Source organism: Salvelinus alpinus, chromosome 26 (genome assembly GCF_045679555.1).
Source record: "Salvelinus alpinus chromosome 26, SLU_Salpinus.1, whole genome shotgun sequence".
In the NCBI taxonomy this organism is placed as follows: Eukaryota; Metazoa; Chordata; class Actinopteri; order Salmoniformes; family Salmonidae; genus Salvelinus; species Salvelinus alpinus.
In genome coordinates, this window is record NC_092111.1 from 17,464,639 (window position 1) to 17,482,027 (window position 17,389).

At 45.0% G+C, this 17,389-nt stretch overlaps 1 protein-coding gene across 2 annotated transcripts in view; it reads right to left on the minus strand.

Annotated features, from left to right (window-relative positions):
- LOC139554855 (protein Jumonji-like) overlaps positions 1-17,389 on the minus strand; it is an 88,297-nt gene that overhangs the window by 27,883 nt on the left and 43,025 nt on the right. For both annotated transcript variants that reach the window (XM_071368061.1, XM_071368060.1), the window contains exons 2-4: positions 12,682-12,817; positions 9,286-9,406; positions 419-588 (exon numbers count right to left, since the gene is read on the minus strand). In XM_071368061.1, coding sequence (XP_071224162.1) covers positions 419-588; positions 9,286-9,406; positions 12,682-12,817 — 427 coding nt within the window. The remainder of the gene's footprint in view (positions 1-418; positions 589-9,285; positions 9,407-12,681; positions 12,818-17,389) is intronic.

Genomic DNA, 17,389 nt, shown 5'->3' on the forward strand with positions numbered 1-17,389 from the left:
TATTCAATATTCATTGTTGAAACATTATCTGTAGCCAATGTGTAACCTGTGAGGACAGAATGGGTTTGGTGTTTGCCTTATCAGGGTCAATGAACCTGGACCTCTGACTGAACTATTCCTTCTGCACAGCTAGGCCTGGATCTAGGTCAAAGGCGGGCCGGGAGGAAGGCCTGGAACTCTCCTGAGATGTGTGGCTGCTGAACTGAAGCCCTAGTCCTAACGGAGGTCAGAGAAGCAGGGCCCTGGTGTTGGCCTGGTGACGAGACGCATGGTGCTAGGGGGACTGGGCAAGTGAGTGGCCGACTGAATGAGTAAATTAGTGAGGTGGGAGGATGAAGGACAGTGTGTATGGGGGTGGATGAAGGGGTGTGTGGATGAAAAGGTGAGATGTGAGGCATGGACCACAGGGTTACTGTACCTCTCAGGCAGAGGAAGGTGAGGAAATCTTCGGTCTTGGGTTTTCGTCTGGAGATGTCTCTGATGTGAGCGGAGGGTGCGGGCAGGGCGGTATCAGACACCTTGACCGGGGTGGTGCTGGGAGAGTTGGGCTGAGACTGGGCAAACTTCCTCTGTGCTTGCAGTCTGGGCCTGGGAAGAGACAGGAGAAAACAGGATTATTCCATACATCCTTACACAGACCTACGATAGGAACTGACATACAGCTCGCCCTGTTTTGTGTATGCATTTCATTTACACTGAACAAAAATAAAACACAACATGTAAAGTGTTGGTCCCACGTTTCATGGGCTGAAATAAGATCCCAGAAATGTTCCATACGCACAAAAAGCTGATTTCTCTCAGATTGTAAACAAATTTGTTTACATCCCTGTTAGTGAGCATTTCTCCTTTGCCAAGCTAATCCATCCACCTGATAGGTGTGGTATATTAACAAGCTGATCATGATCATTACACAGGAGCACCTTGTGCTAGGGACAATTAAATAGACTACTTTAAAATGTGCAGTTTTATCACACCACACCGCAGATATCAAGTTGAGGGAGCGTGCAATTGGCATGCTGACTACAGGAACATCCACCAGAGCTGTTGCCAGAGAATTGAATGTTCATTTCTCTACAATACGCTGCATCCAATGTAAACTCAGATTATTTGGCAGTACGTCCGGCCTCACTACCGCAGACCACGTGTAACCACGCCAGCCCAGGACCTGAAATGGGCATAGTCTAATTGACTCAAACAACCAAAAACACATATGGTATCCGTTTAGATTTCTTAATAAAACAGAAAATCTCTTTGGGGGGGGGGTTATCAAAAGTTAGCTGGCTAACTCATTAATCCTGGTTTGTAGTATACCCCTCTGTTCAGCGGTTTAACACAACGCTGGCCTCAGTTGTTAGTATGCCTAATTTAATCAGTCTGGACATTGGACATGATTTAATTATCTTTAATAACACTGCAGTGGCCATTGACTGAAGTGTCCACGGAGGCTAAAACAATGATAATCCTCCTTCAGAATAACCCCCAGCAGCACCTGCAAGCAGCCGTCCACCTCATAAAAGACTTCTGATTCATGTTGACTCTTTGAATTGTAATTAAGTTCTCCATTAAAGCCAAGACATCTGCAGCAGCTGACAACTGATAACAAGTACAAAGGAGGTGTCAAATTGCAGACAGACTTTCAAGTCCAGATTTAGTTTTTTCCCTTCCGTCTCTCCAGGTCAGATCTCTTTCTGCGTCCGTTCTTTCTTCTGATTCCACAGAGGGAGCAGGCTGACAGGATGGAATACTAAGAGCAGCTTGTCTGGAGATGGACCTGGTCACACCTCTTCATCTTTTATCACACACACAGCACCCTGCTTTTAAGAGAAGTGTGCCATTTAATTTCACCATCTCCTTGTTTCAGGGATGTTTGATGCCAGATACAGGCCGGTCTCACGGTAAACCGAAAAAGACAATGCCACGCTCATACTGCCTCCCTGTATTCCACCGTCCTGTTTGAAACAATCTCCCATTCAATCTGATGCTTGTTTAGAGGGGAACGTTCAGGCCTTCCAGGCAGGTTGACAGACACAGACAGCATCACTAATCAATTGAGACCACAGCCACTTGCTCCAGACAGATTGACTACTCGGCTGATTGTCTCATTGCGCTACATGTAGGGAGAGAAATGCTTCATGATATCCTACAGTGAGCCCCCCCCCCCAAAAAAAAACATGACATTCGGCAAATTATGCCCTGAAACACCCAATGTATTTTGTTTCCATCAAACCCCCGGAACCTACAGCTCTCCAATTGCACTTCAATCACAAAGCAATACACAGCCTATTTAACACCAACCCTGACTAAATACCTTGAACAAGAAGCTGTGAAGAGATTGCGTCGATACACACATATACTGGGTTCAGTGACGGAACAATCTGTTCAGTTCTTGAGAGAAGCCATTGTTCAAGAAGGATTCTGTATTTGATGAGCAGGTGCATCAGTATGATAACCAATCTGTTCTCATGCTTTAGTTCAGCCAGTGAAGAGAACAACAAACAGGTTCTGTTCCCCCTGGAAAGACCAATGGCTGTTGCAGGTCGCATGGTTCAAACACCTGAACATGACAGGTGTCACCAGCCCGTCATTATGTTGTGAATGGAGCTATTAGTTTCCCTGCCAGACTGGTAAAACATGAGCTGTTTAAACAGCCTGACTCATGGCCCTATAGCTGGCAGGGCCTCAGGATGGAGAGAGCGAGATATTGTGAGTCATGGAGACTGGTGCAGATTAGAGATGCAGAATGCATTAGTTACAGTGGCTCCCTGACACCACGTCTCCCAGAGGACAGAACCGACACTACAACTTACTTGGGGGAGAACCAGCACTACAGCTCCATGAAGGTAGAACCAACATTGCAGACAGCAGTGGACCATTAGAACGTGGACGAGGGTATTTAATGACTGCCTCCCAGACAGTAACAGGAGAAAAACATGGCTTTCAATAAACCCCTTCAGAAATATGATCTTGCTCATGGGAATAGAGCCAGCGATAAATAGGAGCATTTTAACTGGACGTGGTTGTTAAAGGTAGGATCAGTTAGAGACATAAGATAGACCATTAAACTATTAGAAGTGCCATGGCTCTAGACAGACCTGAGCACCAATGAGCACAGTGGCTTTTATTGGAGGGGCTCTTCCTATCGGTATTAAAGACATTCAACAGTGAACCACAAGACTAAAATCTGGACCCTTTCCCCCAGGAGGATGGAGTACAGACCATCTAGTCAGGATATCATGGCGCCACGATGTACCCACAATACCCAGCAGGACTTAAGAGACAAATAGACAACAAGCCTCTCAAACCCAGAGCCTCCCTGTAGAAAGCGCCCACTGACACAAACTTCTCAACACCGTCACATCCATGTGATAGAAAATATTTTCTAACACTGGCCCTATGTCAGAAGTGGGGTAAAACTGGTGTTGCTTGATGAGGTGCTATCCTTCTATATGGGTCTAAAGACATGCTATGTCTGCCGTTTATTACCACCACCTAACCCAGACTTATACTCGCTGCCAGGGCACTGCTCTACACACGCCTAATAGAGAGATTGGGAGCGAGAGAGAGGGAGGGAGAGCAGAGCACCTGCAGTAGAGGCACAGGCTTACAGGGGAGGAGGGATTACTGCAGGATGTCCCCTTCATCCCAAACTAATCTTCCTCCTCCTCTTCCTCCCCCGCTCTTCAAAGCTGCCGTTCCTCTGATGTTACACGTGCTTCCGCTCTGTATCATTGATTAGCTCTCAGACAGAGGGTTACCCAGCGCCGGAACAGAAACAATGTCTGGATTCCCCCGGCTAAATGAAGGGAGGAATGAGGTTCTAAACCGCTCCAGATGGTCCACATGGTCCTAATAAACTCTACCAGCAGACACTGCAGCGCTCAGCAGCTGGAGAGGAGACCGGAGACCGTCAGACGCAGATGCAGGAGAAGAGACCGAGAGACAGACACCGAGAGTGTAAAGACAAGGTAGCCAGACTAGCAATATTCAGTTAAGGATGCAATAACCATTACTGCAGCTTGTTTAAAAGTATTGATTGACATCAAACTAACAACACAGCCACAAGGGGAGTATGTAGCGGATACACCTGCATTGCTTGCCGTTTTGGGTTTTAGGCTGGGTTTCTGTATAGCACTTTGTGACATCCGCTGATGTAGAAAGGGCTTTAAAAATACATTTGATTGATTAAACCCATGGGTTTAGTATCCAGGTGAAACTACAGCCAAACTTTATGTCCAACATCTCTCCTCACAGCAGCACCATTCTCCTAGAACATCAACACCATGACCACGGCTGTCAATACAAACATTAAGACTGGATGAAGCAAATGACTGGGATTCTAAAGTAGGGGGTTAGGGTCAGGGTTAGTGTAAACAGCGCTCACGGAGAGAGCCACTCCGGCTAATGTGTTATTGCTTTTCTGTCTGTCTTTTCTGAGTGTTGAGCGCTTGGAGGAGAGATGGCCTTGCTTGAGCCGACTGTGTGACCTGGTGACCCTGTGACCTGGTGACCCTAAATCATTTTGAACGGTCATCCAACTCGCCACTCTTTCTAGAGCTCCAACTTTCCAACCTGAAGATCATTGACGTCATGATTTCACCTCGTATTTTTCAGAGTTGCTAGTAAAAAAATAGAAAAAAAGCACACCAGTGAACACATTTCTCTTTTAAATGTGAAACAGGGAGTGTTGGCGAGCATTCCAATGCGAGTTAACACAGACTAACAAATATATCGGCGCAGTGTTGGTGTGTGATGTGTACATAAGGCTTAAATGAGTCCTACACGATGACCTTCACACAATCCACTTTGCACATAATTTAATTAAAGCAACCTAAGCCTACGTGTTGCATAATGCATTACCACACTACCATGTTACTGTGTCCACTATTTCTCATTATTATAGAACCAGTGGTGGAAAAAGTACTTTAAATGTTATAGTTGAGTTAAGATACCTTAATAAAAAATTACTCAAGTAAAAGTGAATGTCGGCCAGTAAAATACTACTTGAGTGAATATCTAAACGTATCTGGTTTTAATGTACTTATGTACAGTGGTGGAAAAAGTACACAATTGTCATACTTGAGTAAAAGTAACAGTAAATGCTATACATCCAATTACTTATATTAAGCAAACCTGACAGCAATATTTTCTAGGTTTAAAAATAAATAAATAAATGTACAGACAGACAGGGGCACTCTCCAACAATCAGACATCGTTTACAAACGTACTATTTGTATTTAGTTAGGTCGCCAGGTCAGAGGTAGCCAAGTAGCCAAAAACATAAAATAGCAAAGTAAAGTACAAATACCCCCAAAAAACAACTTTAAAGTAAAGTATTTATACCACTGTATACTACGATGTTACGGTGTCCACTATTGCTCTTTAGTATACTACCACCATTGGTGCCAGTACATTCTCTATGCTTAGAGCAGTGAGCTGATGAACTGTGTATTAAGTCGGCGCTGGACAACATCGCCTTCTCCTCAGCTCAGTGGGTCGACCACTTTACTGGAGTGACCCTGGTCTCTGACCTCTAACCCATGATCTTGGCGGCCATCTTAAAAATCACGCTAAGCCAGATCAATAACGAGCAGGCTCAGAGAAAAGCTGTGTTATTGCTGACATCACTTTAAAATCAGGACATTATCCATGACATCACAGGCTCTGAATTCTTCTGGCCACAGCAGTGGAACATGGGATTTGCCACCCAGTCCACATCCGATTACGATAGAACAAAACTACTTCTCTTCAGAACTGCTGTATAGTTTGTTGTGATGTTGCCGTTTTATTCCTTTGATGTGCCTATTGTCTTCAGTGAATACAAACAGCCTGCAGAGAATAGAGAAACTGGAACAAACACTGTTAATGACAATGCCCTCTCCGATCTCACCTACTGTCTTCACTGCTTGGTAACAGGTTATACAATATCACAATGTATGATAATACACAACTCCTCCGCTCGGCAGACAGTATTGTGAGAGTTTATTCAGAATGATGTGTGACAGTATTTAATGCAGGGATCATCAACTAGATTGAGCTGCGGACCGATTCTTTCTTGAGCCTATGGTCAGGGGATCGGAACATATTTACAAATCATTTGTAGACTGCAAATTGACAGCAAGACACCCAAGCAGATAGAATAATTTCAAACCTTGCTTACATTTGTATACAATCACATCGCTCTATTACACGTGGGAATACTTTGGAACACATTCCCACAATTAAAAAGTATTTGATCTCCACTTATGCTCAGAAAATGGGGGGGGGGGCAACAGAACAGCAGACAAAGGCAGTGCTTACTAACTTGGCATTCATTAAAACAAACGACAAGCAGCTCAATGAGCGTTACTTGGCTCTTACTACTGAGGAGAATTGGCCTCAATCTCCCTAAGAAGTGGAGCTTTCCAACTATGGTCACCATGGCTGAACCGTGTGTTTCCTATTCCAGCTTCGTGGTGTGGCTGGGAAGGGGAGGAGGGAAGAACCTCTCCAGTACTTGGCAGGGTTCTAAGATGCTGGGGCCCGATTTCCAATCTCGGTGTCCTAGGAAGACAAACACCTAAGGTCCCCGAACGCCTCCCTGGGACCGCCCATCCCCTCCCGAGACACACTGGGAACCTCCCCTGCGCCCCAGGATGACGCAGCCAAAACCGCGCACCTGCACCTCCCCTATCCGCTAGTTCTTGCGTTGCCAGGTGTGAAAGGTCCTGGCACCTCCTCAATCAGCCACCCTGTTATAGAGTGGCGTGGGCTGCAGAAGCCAGGGCCAAGAAGTCATCCTCCACACACACACTCCCCACACCAAAAGGCCTGAGCTATTGCCAAGCACTGTGAGCCGGCTGCTCATTAAGAGAGGGAGAGAGCGTACTTTTATTCCAGCATGAGAACTAATGAAAACCATCAAACCACTGTAGTGAACACAGGCCTGTTGTTGCCGCAACGTCTTTCTGCTTCTCTCCCTGTCCATCTTGCTCTCCTTTTCAGGTTTGCCAGGCCTCTTAATGACCAGTTCTGCTGGACTATTAAATAACAGGTACTGCACACACACGGAGGGTGAAAAGAGGATGTGGAGACGTGGAGCTGAGGAATCATGCGATGGCTGGCTACACAGAGGGTCTCACGGTGAGAGATTACAGAGCAGATCTCTGTGCTATGGCCGCTGCAGTACAGCATGTGTATATATGATTTAAATGTAGCTGTGAGTGTGTGTGTGTGTGTGTGTGCCAAGCAGTGCATTTCATCCACAGTGGCTGGTCTGTTATGGAACCAGGACCTGCTAGTTGAGACGGAATCCCTCCCAGTCTGAACCCACCAGTGTGCTCACACCACTCCTGCGCCCCAGTCTCCTCCAGTCCCTCATAGCCCCCCAGCCCAGTCTCCTCACACCCCCCAGCCCAGTCCCTCATAAACACCCCCCCCAGCCCAGTCTCCTCCAGTCTCCTCACACCCCCCAGCCCAGTCTCCTCCAGTCAAGCCCAGTCCCTCAAACGTTCCACAGGTGACAGCCAGCCAAGAGGTACAGAACACCATGTCAGAGTGGAACCCTACAGGGAACAACCAGGCCATCACACTGCCCCATGTTCAACCTAGGCACAATATTTCACTCATACTATAGACAGTTTTCAGAGTCTTCAACCTATCTTCCTCATTATGCTAGATCTGAAGAAAATAACCCATTAGAGATCAACCACTTGAATCTCAAAGGGATAATGTTATAAGAAGCACAAGTACCAATCTTCAATTTCTAATTTCAAAATTAAAAATACTTCCCTGCATACTATCCAAATAATAGTCTTATTCTTTTTTCCATGAGAATGAACCCGAGGGGAGAAACTGAGTGAGAGAAGCTCTTGTGAAGCAGTTTCCCCCAAGGCCTTTATAGATTACAAATCACTAGTAGGAATGACATGGAAACAAGGTCATTGTTGTATTTGAATGCATTAACTTTGTCCTAAATTATGATTTGAAAATGCTCAACACATCTCTTAATCACTCATGTAGGGCTCCTGAATGGCGCAGCGGTCTAAGGCACTGCATCTCAGTGCTAGAGGCGTCACTACAGACCCTGGTTTGATTCCAGCCGTGATTGGGAGTCGTGATTGGGAGTCCCATAGGGCGGCGCACAATTGGCCTAGCGTCGTACGGGTTATGGTTTGGCCAGGGTAGGCCGTCATTGTAAATAAGGATTTGTTCTCAGCTGACTTGCCTAGTTAAATTAAAATAAATTAAAACTGAAACAACTTTCCGCCTTTTAAGAACGAACGCTGGTTAAAGAGCTCCCATTCTTCACTGTTGATGCTGTCATGTCCCATTACTGTAATTCCCTGACTTAACCAAACACATTACTGGAGAACAGGAGAAGAGAATACAGCAAGAAGGAAGTGAATTAATAAAAAGACAGCAGAGGCCTTTATACATTTACTACCACAATTGTATATTTTGGCTTTGATAATACACACATACGGATCTGAGAGCGCTGAATAAACAACCAATGCTGACATCACCTGGATCAAAACACCTCTATGATATTGTACCTCGGCTGTACTGTGTATATATATAATTTTTTTAATTTTTTTTTTAATTTATTTATTTTTTTAAATCAGGGCCCAGATTCACAAAACACTACTTACAAAAAACATTAGCTTCTTAAAGTTCATAAGAAAGTTCGTAAGTGCAAATCCTCAACAATATGTTAAGATGGAATTATTTTCTTACGAATTTCTCAAATATCTTCTTAAAATGGTTGTTGCTAGGCAACCATTTTAGCTATCTAGCTAGCAATGGCAATCATGTTAGCATATTTCTTACTAAGATTACTGTTCTAAAACATGTTCTTGGGTTTAAAATAATCAATACTGAAACTATCAGATGACGTGTGTGAGTGAATTAAATATGTTCAATTGCTTTCATGAACTTTCATTGCCTTGAGTTTAAGACGAGGGTTTAGCTATCTTGGAAAAAAGGAACATTTCCAATAATTTTATTTTCAATAATCTAATTTCTTAACTTTTAGTTTAAGGAGAAACATGAAGAAATGGCAAAAAAAAAATTTCAATAACTTTGAGGAATATCAACTTTGCTTACATTTTCTTAAGTCTATAATTAAGGAAAAAATGCCAGTTAAGACATTTCTTCTTGAGGTTTTGTGAATCTGGGCCCAGGTACTGTAGAGCTCCCCCTGACTATCACTACCTTCACTCAAGCACTATCTGGTTCAAAGCATCTGCCGATCAGAGAGAGAGCAGAGCGAGAGAGCCATCGCTCCAGAGTACAGGTTAACACACTCACCTCTTCTTGGCAGGGCCATCCTCAGAGTACTCGCTGCTGCCGTCGGTGCTCTGGAACCGTGACCCGTCAGCATTGTGGCCCTTCTGCCCTGAGCCATTGAGCTGCCCGCGGGCATGGGAACCTACAGAGACAAGACGACATGGTTAAGAGACCATGCAGTGTACTGCTAGGACATGACTGGAGAGAAACACGGTGACCAAAGTAAGAGGGCTGATTTGTGTTTGGAGCCCGTTAGCTGAACAAAGTGAACAAGTCAGGACTTGAGCAGATCTCAAAAAGACATTCCAGTCAAATGAAGACAGCATTGATGAGTAACCAAGACATGAAAATGAAGTGAAACCCTCTTGATCAAACGAAACCGCATTCACTGCAATTACACAAACAGGGTGGAAGTATTAATGATGGTTAAGAAAAACAGATCAATTATGATCCACTAAATCTTTGTAGGTTGTAAAAGTCTACCTGGTACTGGCATTTCTAGTTGACGCATGACCCTCCCATCACATTCCTTAGGACTGAGGCCTTAAATCATGTGCCAACCCAAAACCACAACCCTTAACTGCAGGTGTCAAAGGAACATAAATTAGAATGGTAATAATGACATAGTGGCTAATGGTTGAGTTGAGTGGCAGCTTCCTCTGAAAACTTGTTTGAAGAACCCAGAACAAACCCAGGCAGCTGAAGTCTGTGTACCGAGTGCAGGTCACTACCTGATAGCAGGAGACCAGCCATAGAGCTTAACATGTCTGTAGACCTCTTAACATGCTCTGGCAGTATGAGTCACACCACAGTGGTGCTCAGGGAACTGACTGGGTTATGTTTAGTTTGAGTGTGTTCTGTGCTCAGGGTGAAGCTTATAACACCAAGAACTCAAAGAAACCATTCTGATTCAGCTATAATAATATTGGTCTAATCTGTAGTAGTAGGTGACTGTAATAATATTCATACTGAACATAAACAGCCTGGCGAGGGGCCATCTTGTCTCCTCTACTCCCTCCCCTCTCCGCCCTTCCGAGATGTTTTACATATGTTGGTTTCACATCAGTGCCTTTGTGAGGGGCCTGGCAAGGAGGGCGAGACAGGGATGCAAACTGGCAGTCACGAAAGGGAGCCAGACTGGGCTGGGGCCTAAATTCTTTCCCCTGGTCCCAGTGAGGCCTAGCTGGGAAGGAGGATGACGGCTGATCCGTAAGGGACTCTAATCAGATGTATGCGTGTTTCAATAAGCCCATCACCTTGCTATGTTCCTCCTGCTCTCCAGACAGACAGAGAGCAAGAGAATGAAGGAGATAGGGAGAGGAGCGAGGTTGGGGGTGCGTACCATAGCAAGTCAGAGTGTAGCCCATTAGTGGGAGGTGGAGTAATGCGGACAGGAAGCCCAGATGCAGACAGAACATTTTAACAGCCAGGAGAGTGGCATTACTTCAGCTTTACAAACAGAGTGATTACAACTGAATAATAATGTTTCTAATGGAGCAAGCTTAGGGTCCATCAGCAGCCTGTAGCAGTAACCCTCTCACTGGTCCACTGTACTGTGGCTAGTAACAAAATACTTATTTCTCTCAAAGCTTTTAATGACACAGTATGATTGGGACTGTAGTGGGTATAAAAATAAACAATGCGTTTGTTGTGTGGGATTTTAACCCATTTGAATGTATTTTCAACCACTTCTGACAATAGAATGGGATACTAAAAAGGGAACTCTAGGAGACAACCCTACAAGAGGACAACAAAAACTAGTGTTTTTAAAATGGCTGTCTCAACCACACAGTTCTGACCACAAATCAACCCTAGACCGAAATAGACAGATCCTATTTAGTAACTATTGTCTATGTGGCCTAGGGTGGTCTAGCAGTCTAAACCGCAGCCTCCTCTGGCACATACTGTATGTCTACAGTGTTGGCAAAGGTTGGACTCTGGCCCTTTGACACCACCTCTATATTTCCCCACTGTCATCTTCATAAAATACCTTAAAATATACTTTAAAATAAAAAAATCATTTGAGTAGATGTGTTATGTGAGAATGACATGCTGCAGATTGTCAGTCTAACATTCGCCCTATCCGAGAGGAAGCCAGCTCCACCACCAAGGCTCTGTGCCATCTTCCACTATGTTCTGGTCAAAACTTCCAGTGTCGTCCCCATGAGACAGGACAGGGTCAGTGCTAAGGGACAGACAGAACAACGCCGGTGGTGCCATTGGGCAGACACTCACGACACCATCCACCATCTCCAATGGTTTGGAACACAGCCAGTAGTTTCATCAATGGGGGGGTATGGAGAGGAGTGCAGGGGAGCGGGAAGAAAGCTTCCTGAGCAGTAGTAACCAGAGGCCTATTGATGTAATGATGCCTTCCATCTAAGGAGGAATAACAGGGAGGGGAGAGGATGCAGAAGGGGCATCTTGTAATTAGTTGAATAATGCAGAGGGGGAGCGAGGGCTAAGAGATGGAGAGATGGACGCCTGCCAACAGTGAGAGGTAAAGTGGTCAGGGAGATGGCATGATTGCCGGTTATGGGATAGGATATAGACGGGCGGGTGGGAGGGGAGACACGCTTAGGGCCTTGCAGGGTCGGTCCCTTCACTCTGCTGTTGGATCCATGCTGTTGGTCATGTAGTGTACTTCAGTAGAGATCCAGCTTGTTGTTTGGTCATCTTGTTCTAATCTAATTTGCACCTTCCTCACATCCCTCTGCAGGTAGCTGGCTCCAGACAGCCAGCCAGACAGACACACTGCCGGGGGGTGAAGATGGATGAGAAAACCGCCATCACAAAAGTTGCTGTTTGACTGATTCTCCAAAATGGATGACAGTTTCAGCCGGTACAGGGCAGTCTGTGTGCGACTGAGTCTGTGACCTAGATCTGAACTGAGGCTTCTCCATGCCTGCTTGGCACGGTGTAAACTTCCAGAGGCCTTTATCTCTCTCTCGGTCTCTGGGTTGTGTCGGTGACAGCTGAGAATAGGTTCAGAGGCCCGTGTGAAGTTCAAATCTCCTAGTTGGCTGGTGTTTGAAGCAGAGAAGGGACAGAGCAGAGTGGATTGAAGCAGAGTGGATTGACGCACAGCGAAGGTGTCAAACAAAGCAGCAGCAGATAATTCAGACCAGCCTTTATACCACAGATGGACACAAACAGGCAGCCTGAGCTCCCTGGATGTTATTGCACCTGCTTAGAAAAACCCCTGCAACATCCTCGGTTTCATTGTGCATACCAAAGCACCTTCATTCTGAAATAACGCCATATTAAAATGTGTCACTATTCTATCACTCCTATCATTATTAGCTAGTCCACTGCAAACAACTAAAGACAGAGCAGCCTATCGCAGGTCTGTGAGCATCCAGACAAAAGCCTGACTGGGTCAGTGCTGCAGAGAAAAGGGTCCCAGGGGAAACTCACCATTAGTGTATTTGGTTCCATCTCCGATGCCGTCTCCGAGCTGCCTTTTCTGAGCAGTCTTGAACTCCTTCAAGGAGAGATAGAGCACCTTCCTCACATCCCTCTCCTCTGACCAGGGGATCCCATCGATATCATCCTAAAAACACAGGACAGAGGACTACTGATTATCATAACACAGCATCTTAACATAACACAGCATAGTAGATAGACGTTAGTATAAGAATAACATGATACATTAGCATAACCTAGCAAATCATTACGAGTAGCATCACGTTTCTCACAACATAACCATAACCCACAAAAGACAGAAGGGTGATTGCTTACGAAACTAGAACAAAACTATGGTTTGGGGGATTTTCACAAAATGTAATCCATAGAAGGGTCCTTTTGGAGTTGGCATTTGACATATATTTAATATTTATGTGTGAGCCATCACCCAGAACCAATAAAGCCTAATAATGAATTAAATTGGGAGACTACGGCTGCCTAGTATGACCGTTTCTCTTGGCTGACAAAGACAGACACAGGATGTTATTGTAACAAGGGTGACAGACGTCTTAATCACACTGCTTCCTTTTCCTTCATCACTTTTCATCTTTGACAATAACCCTCTTTCCATCTCAGTACTATTGGGAATTTTAAACAATGGAGGGACAGTCCATGAGGTCAATGTGGCACAGATACTCACAGCAGTACACCACTAGGAAAGACAGAAGAATAGGATCGCGTCAGACTTCCGTTACATTACACTAACTTTCCAACATGCTTCATTAAGGTCTCCAGTGTCTGAATACAGAAATAACATACTTCCTACACAGAGCAGATTTAATGTATAACACTGTTATAACCCTACTTCCCCTCACAGTACAGCACTGCTTCCTACACACAGTGTAGCTGTACTAGGCTACTGTTTGATGTGTAACACTAAATTATCTTAAGAAATTAGAACGAGATGACCAAACAAGCTGGATCTCTACTGAAACCAACAGTATGTGGAAACCTACTTGTCAAACATCTAATTCCAAAATTATGGGCATTAAGATGGAGTTGGTCCCCTCTTTGCTGCTATAACAGCCTCATTCTTCTGGGAAGGCTTTCCATTAGACGTTGGAACATTGCTGCGGGGACTTGCTTCCATTCAGCCACGAGGATTAGTAAGGTTGGGCAATTAGGCCTGGCTCGCAGTCAGCATTCCAATTCATCCAAAAGGTGCTCGATGGGTTTGAGGTCAGGGCTCTGTGCAGTCAAGTTCTTCCACACCAATCTGGACAAACCATTTCTGTATGGACCTTGCTTTGTGCACAGAGGCTTTGTCATGCTGAAACAGGAAAGGGCCTTCCCCGAACTGGTGCCACAAAGTTGGAAGCACAGAATCGTCTAGAATGTCATTGTATGCTGTAGCATTATGATTTCCCTTCACTGGAACTAAGGAGCCTGAACCATGCAAAAACAACCCGACCATTATTCCCCCTGCACCAAACTTTACAATGTACTATGCATTGGGGCAGGTAGCGTTCTCCTGCCATCCGCCAAAGCGTGATTCATCACTCCAGAGAAGGCGTTTCCACTGCTCCAGAGTTCAATAGTGGCGAGCTTTACACTGCTCAAGCCGACGCCTGGCATTGCGCATGGTGATCTTAGGTTTGTGTGTGGCTGCGCGGCCACAGAACCCCAGTTCATGAAGCTCGAGTTCTTGGGCTGACGTTGCTTCCAGGGGCAGTTTGGAACTAGTGTGTTGCAAACGAGGACGGACGATTTTCAGCAGTCGCTGGCCCTGTTCTGTGAGTGTGTGTGGCCTACCATTTCGCAGCTGAGCCGTTGTTGCTCCTAGATGTTTCCACTTCACAATAACAGCACTTAGTTGACCAAGGCAGCTCTAGCAGGGTAGAAATTTTATGAACTGACTTGTTGGAAAGATCACATCCTATGAGTGCCACGTTGAAAGTTACTGAGCTCTTCAGTATGGGCCATTCTACTGCCAAAGTTTATCTATGGAGATTCCATGGCTGTGTGCTACATTTCGTACACCCATCAGCAACAGGTGTGGCTGAAATGGCCAAATCAACTAATTTTAGGGTTGTCCACATACTTCTGTATATGTGGTGTAGCTGTAGGGTAATTACACATTTCATGACGAAATTACACATTTCAAAGTTTAACAAACCACAAAACTGTATGAACAAGGCCTACTTTCAACAATTCCACTGAACATTTTATAAAAACGCATTTTACAGGAAAAACTGCACATGCAAAGTTTGATAACAGTTTTTCCAGCAAAAGTATATATTTATTTTGCTGTGTAAATTGTTCGAAGTAGTCATTGAGCATAGAGTTGTATGTTTGTTAAACTTTGAAAAATCTGTGGTTTATGTTTGGCATACATGTTAAATAAAAAATTAATAAGACACTGAGCGTAATACCATTAACGTGGAATTGCCCTGTAGTGATCATCAGTAGCGGACATCACTGAGATATTCCATGAGAATCAACGTGATGAAGTTAGACAATCGGGTGTCTCCTTGTGATGAAGCGGAGGGGTGACAGCCATGTTTCCCTGCAGACACACTCAACTGTGTCGCCAATGCTGTGCACCAACGCTCCTCGTTACACTTAGCTTTGACTGACACAAACACACGCAAGCTAGCACCTCTGGCTTTGAACTCTGGGAGCAGACCAAAAATGTGCTTGCAAGTGTGTGTTTTTCCTTCTCTTCCTCTTGGAGGCTGGCAGGCTGCCAGAGTGATTTCCTCATCTCCCTACACGTAGTGACGCGGAGTTGGAAACTGCGAAGTGCTGGCTCGTCAGCCGAGAGTCATCGTCAGCCGAGCCCCGCAAAGAGATGTAAAAAAAATAATTTGCTACATTTTGTTGCAACACAAGGCAAAAACATCAACAGAAAAAGGAGAAAAAAAGTCAAAAAGGTTTCCAACATTCTACCGAAACTCAACACTTAAATCTTTAAAATAGGACTTTATTCTGCAGATCGCTCGTCTTAACAGAAAGCATCCCTGTCCATCTGCTTAGTAAGGGCTAAACCCTCTCTAAACACTCAAACCTCATGTGTCATACATCACAACATGTTCAACTCAATGCTTTCAGAAAAGACCAAAAACGGTATAAAAACCCAACATTGCTATCCCAACATTGCTATCGTGCCTTTGCTGTAAGTAAATGCGTTTTTCCTGGCACGACCGACAGACAGAGGTAGGCAGAGAGACTAGCAGAGGCAGGAGTGGGTAGTTAGGCAGGTAAGCAGGCCGTTGAGAGGGCTGACTGACGGAGGGTTGCCAGGCCTCTTCAGAGGGAGAGTCGGGCTGCTGGCAGAGCAGAGTAGGGCCTGGGCTCAGATGAGAGCTGAGGAGCTGGCACCACCACAGAGACAACACGCAGCACTGAGCTGACAACCCCCCCCCGCTCCCACTGGGAACCCACAGCCTGCTAATGAACGCTGGGGCCTTTGTGTGTCTACTGTTGCGGGACGACCGGCACACGGCACGCACACGTTTTAGGGGCCCCAAAGGAACTCAGAACCCGCTGCCTTTCATACCACAGCGCACCACCTTGGCAAACACAGCGAACAGAAAGACACACGGAGGCTCTTCTAAATGACATCAAGAGCCTCTACTCCTTTAACAATCCCACTGAGACGAGCCAGGATGGGGAAGGTGGATATCCGCAGACCGAGACTAAAGGTGGGTAGTCCCAGTCAGACGTCTGTCACAGCAGACGGAGGAGACTCTACATCAGACGACACGCTGGCTCCCTCACACTGTAAAACACACGCCAGTAGAGACTTAGATGCCAGAAAGAAACCATGTCAACTTGTAAACGCTTTACAGTCTGGAACCTCCCCAATAGGCTTCAGGAAAATAAGTAGTCTACACCTGATTGTTCTTGCCGTTTACACTAGAAGCCCAGTGGAATAGTTATTTATAGCATTGGTACCCGAGTCTAAAGCAGGGGCTAGTCTTAAAGGGAAACTTCAAAAATGTTTCAACTTCATATTCATCATCTCCAGTACCACCCCAACATATGTGAAAATGGAGCGTTTATGTTTTGTGGTAAAAAAGAGTGGAAGATAAGTGTTTCCAATAACATCGGTGTGCATCGTGTGATTTTGACCAATTGGGAGTCGGGGTTGGAAACGCTGATCTTGCTCTTTTGTTTTTACGACAAAACATAGAAACCTGCCATTTTCACATATGTTAATGTTGGGGTGGAACTAGATTTGTATAATGTTTTTGAAATGTCCTTTTAACAGCAACATCAGTAGTAGTGGGAGACGGTTGTGGTTCCTCTGCATCTTATTGAGCAGTGATGTAGTGAGATGTCCCATGTTAACACATCACTGGGTTGTAAACCTCTAACCATTCCTATCCAAAGCCACCTGATCCATTAAGACCAAGACTAATATAATAACCAGGACAGAGACAACTCAGTTTCATCTGTCAACTCGAACATTGCATGATAGAAGAAATAAAGCTTGAATGTAGTTGTAGAAAGCGAGAGCTTGGGACTAAGGTTCTATCTGCAAAAATGATTGCGATCATTGGCTTTAAGGTTCTGAACCCTCATTGGTTTGAACTGTGTCAGCAATGTATTATTTTGAACTTGACATGAGGCGGTATTTAGAGTACTATATTAGGTAAAGAACATTGAACAGAACAGGGCTGTCAACTCAATTTTGACAAAAATGCTGATAAATACT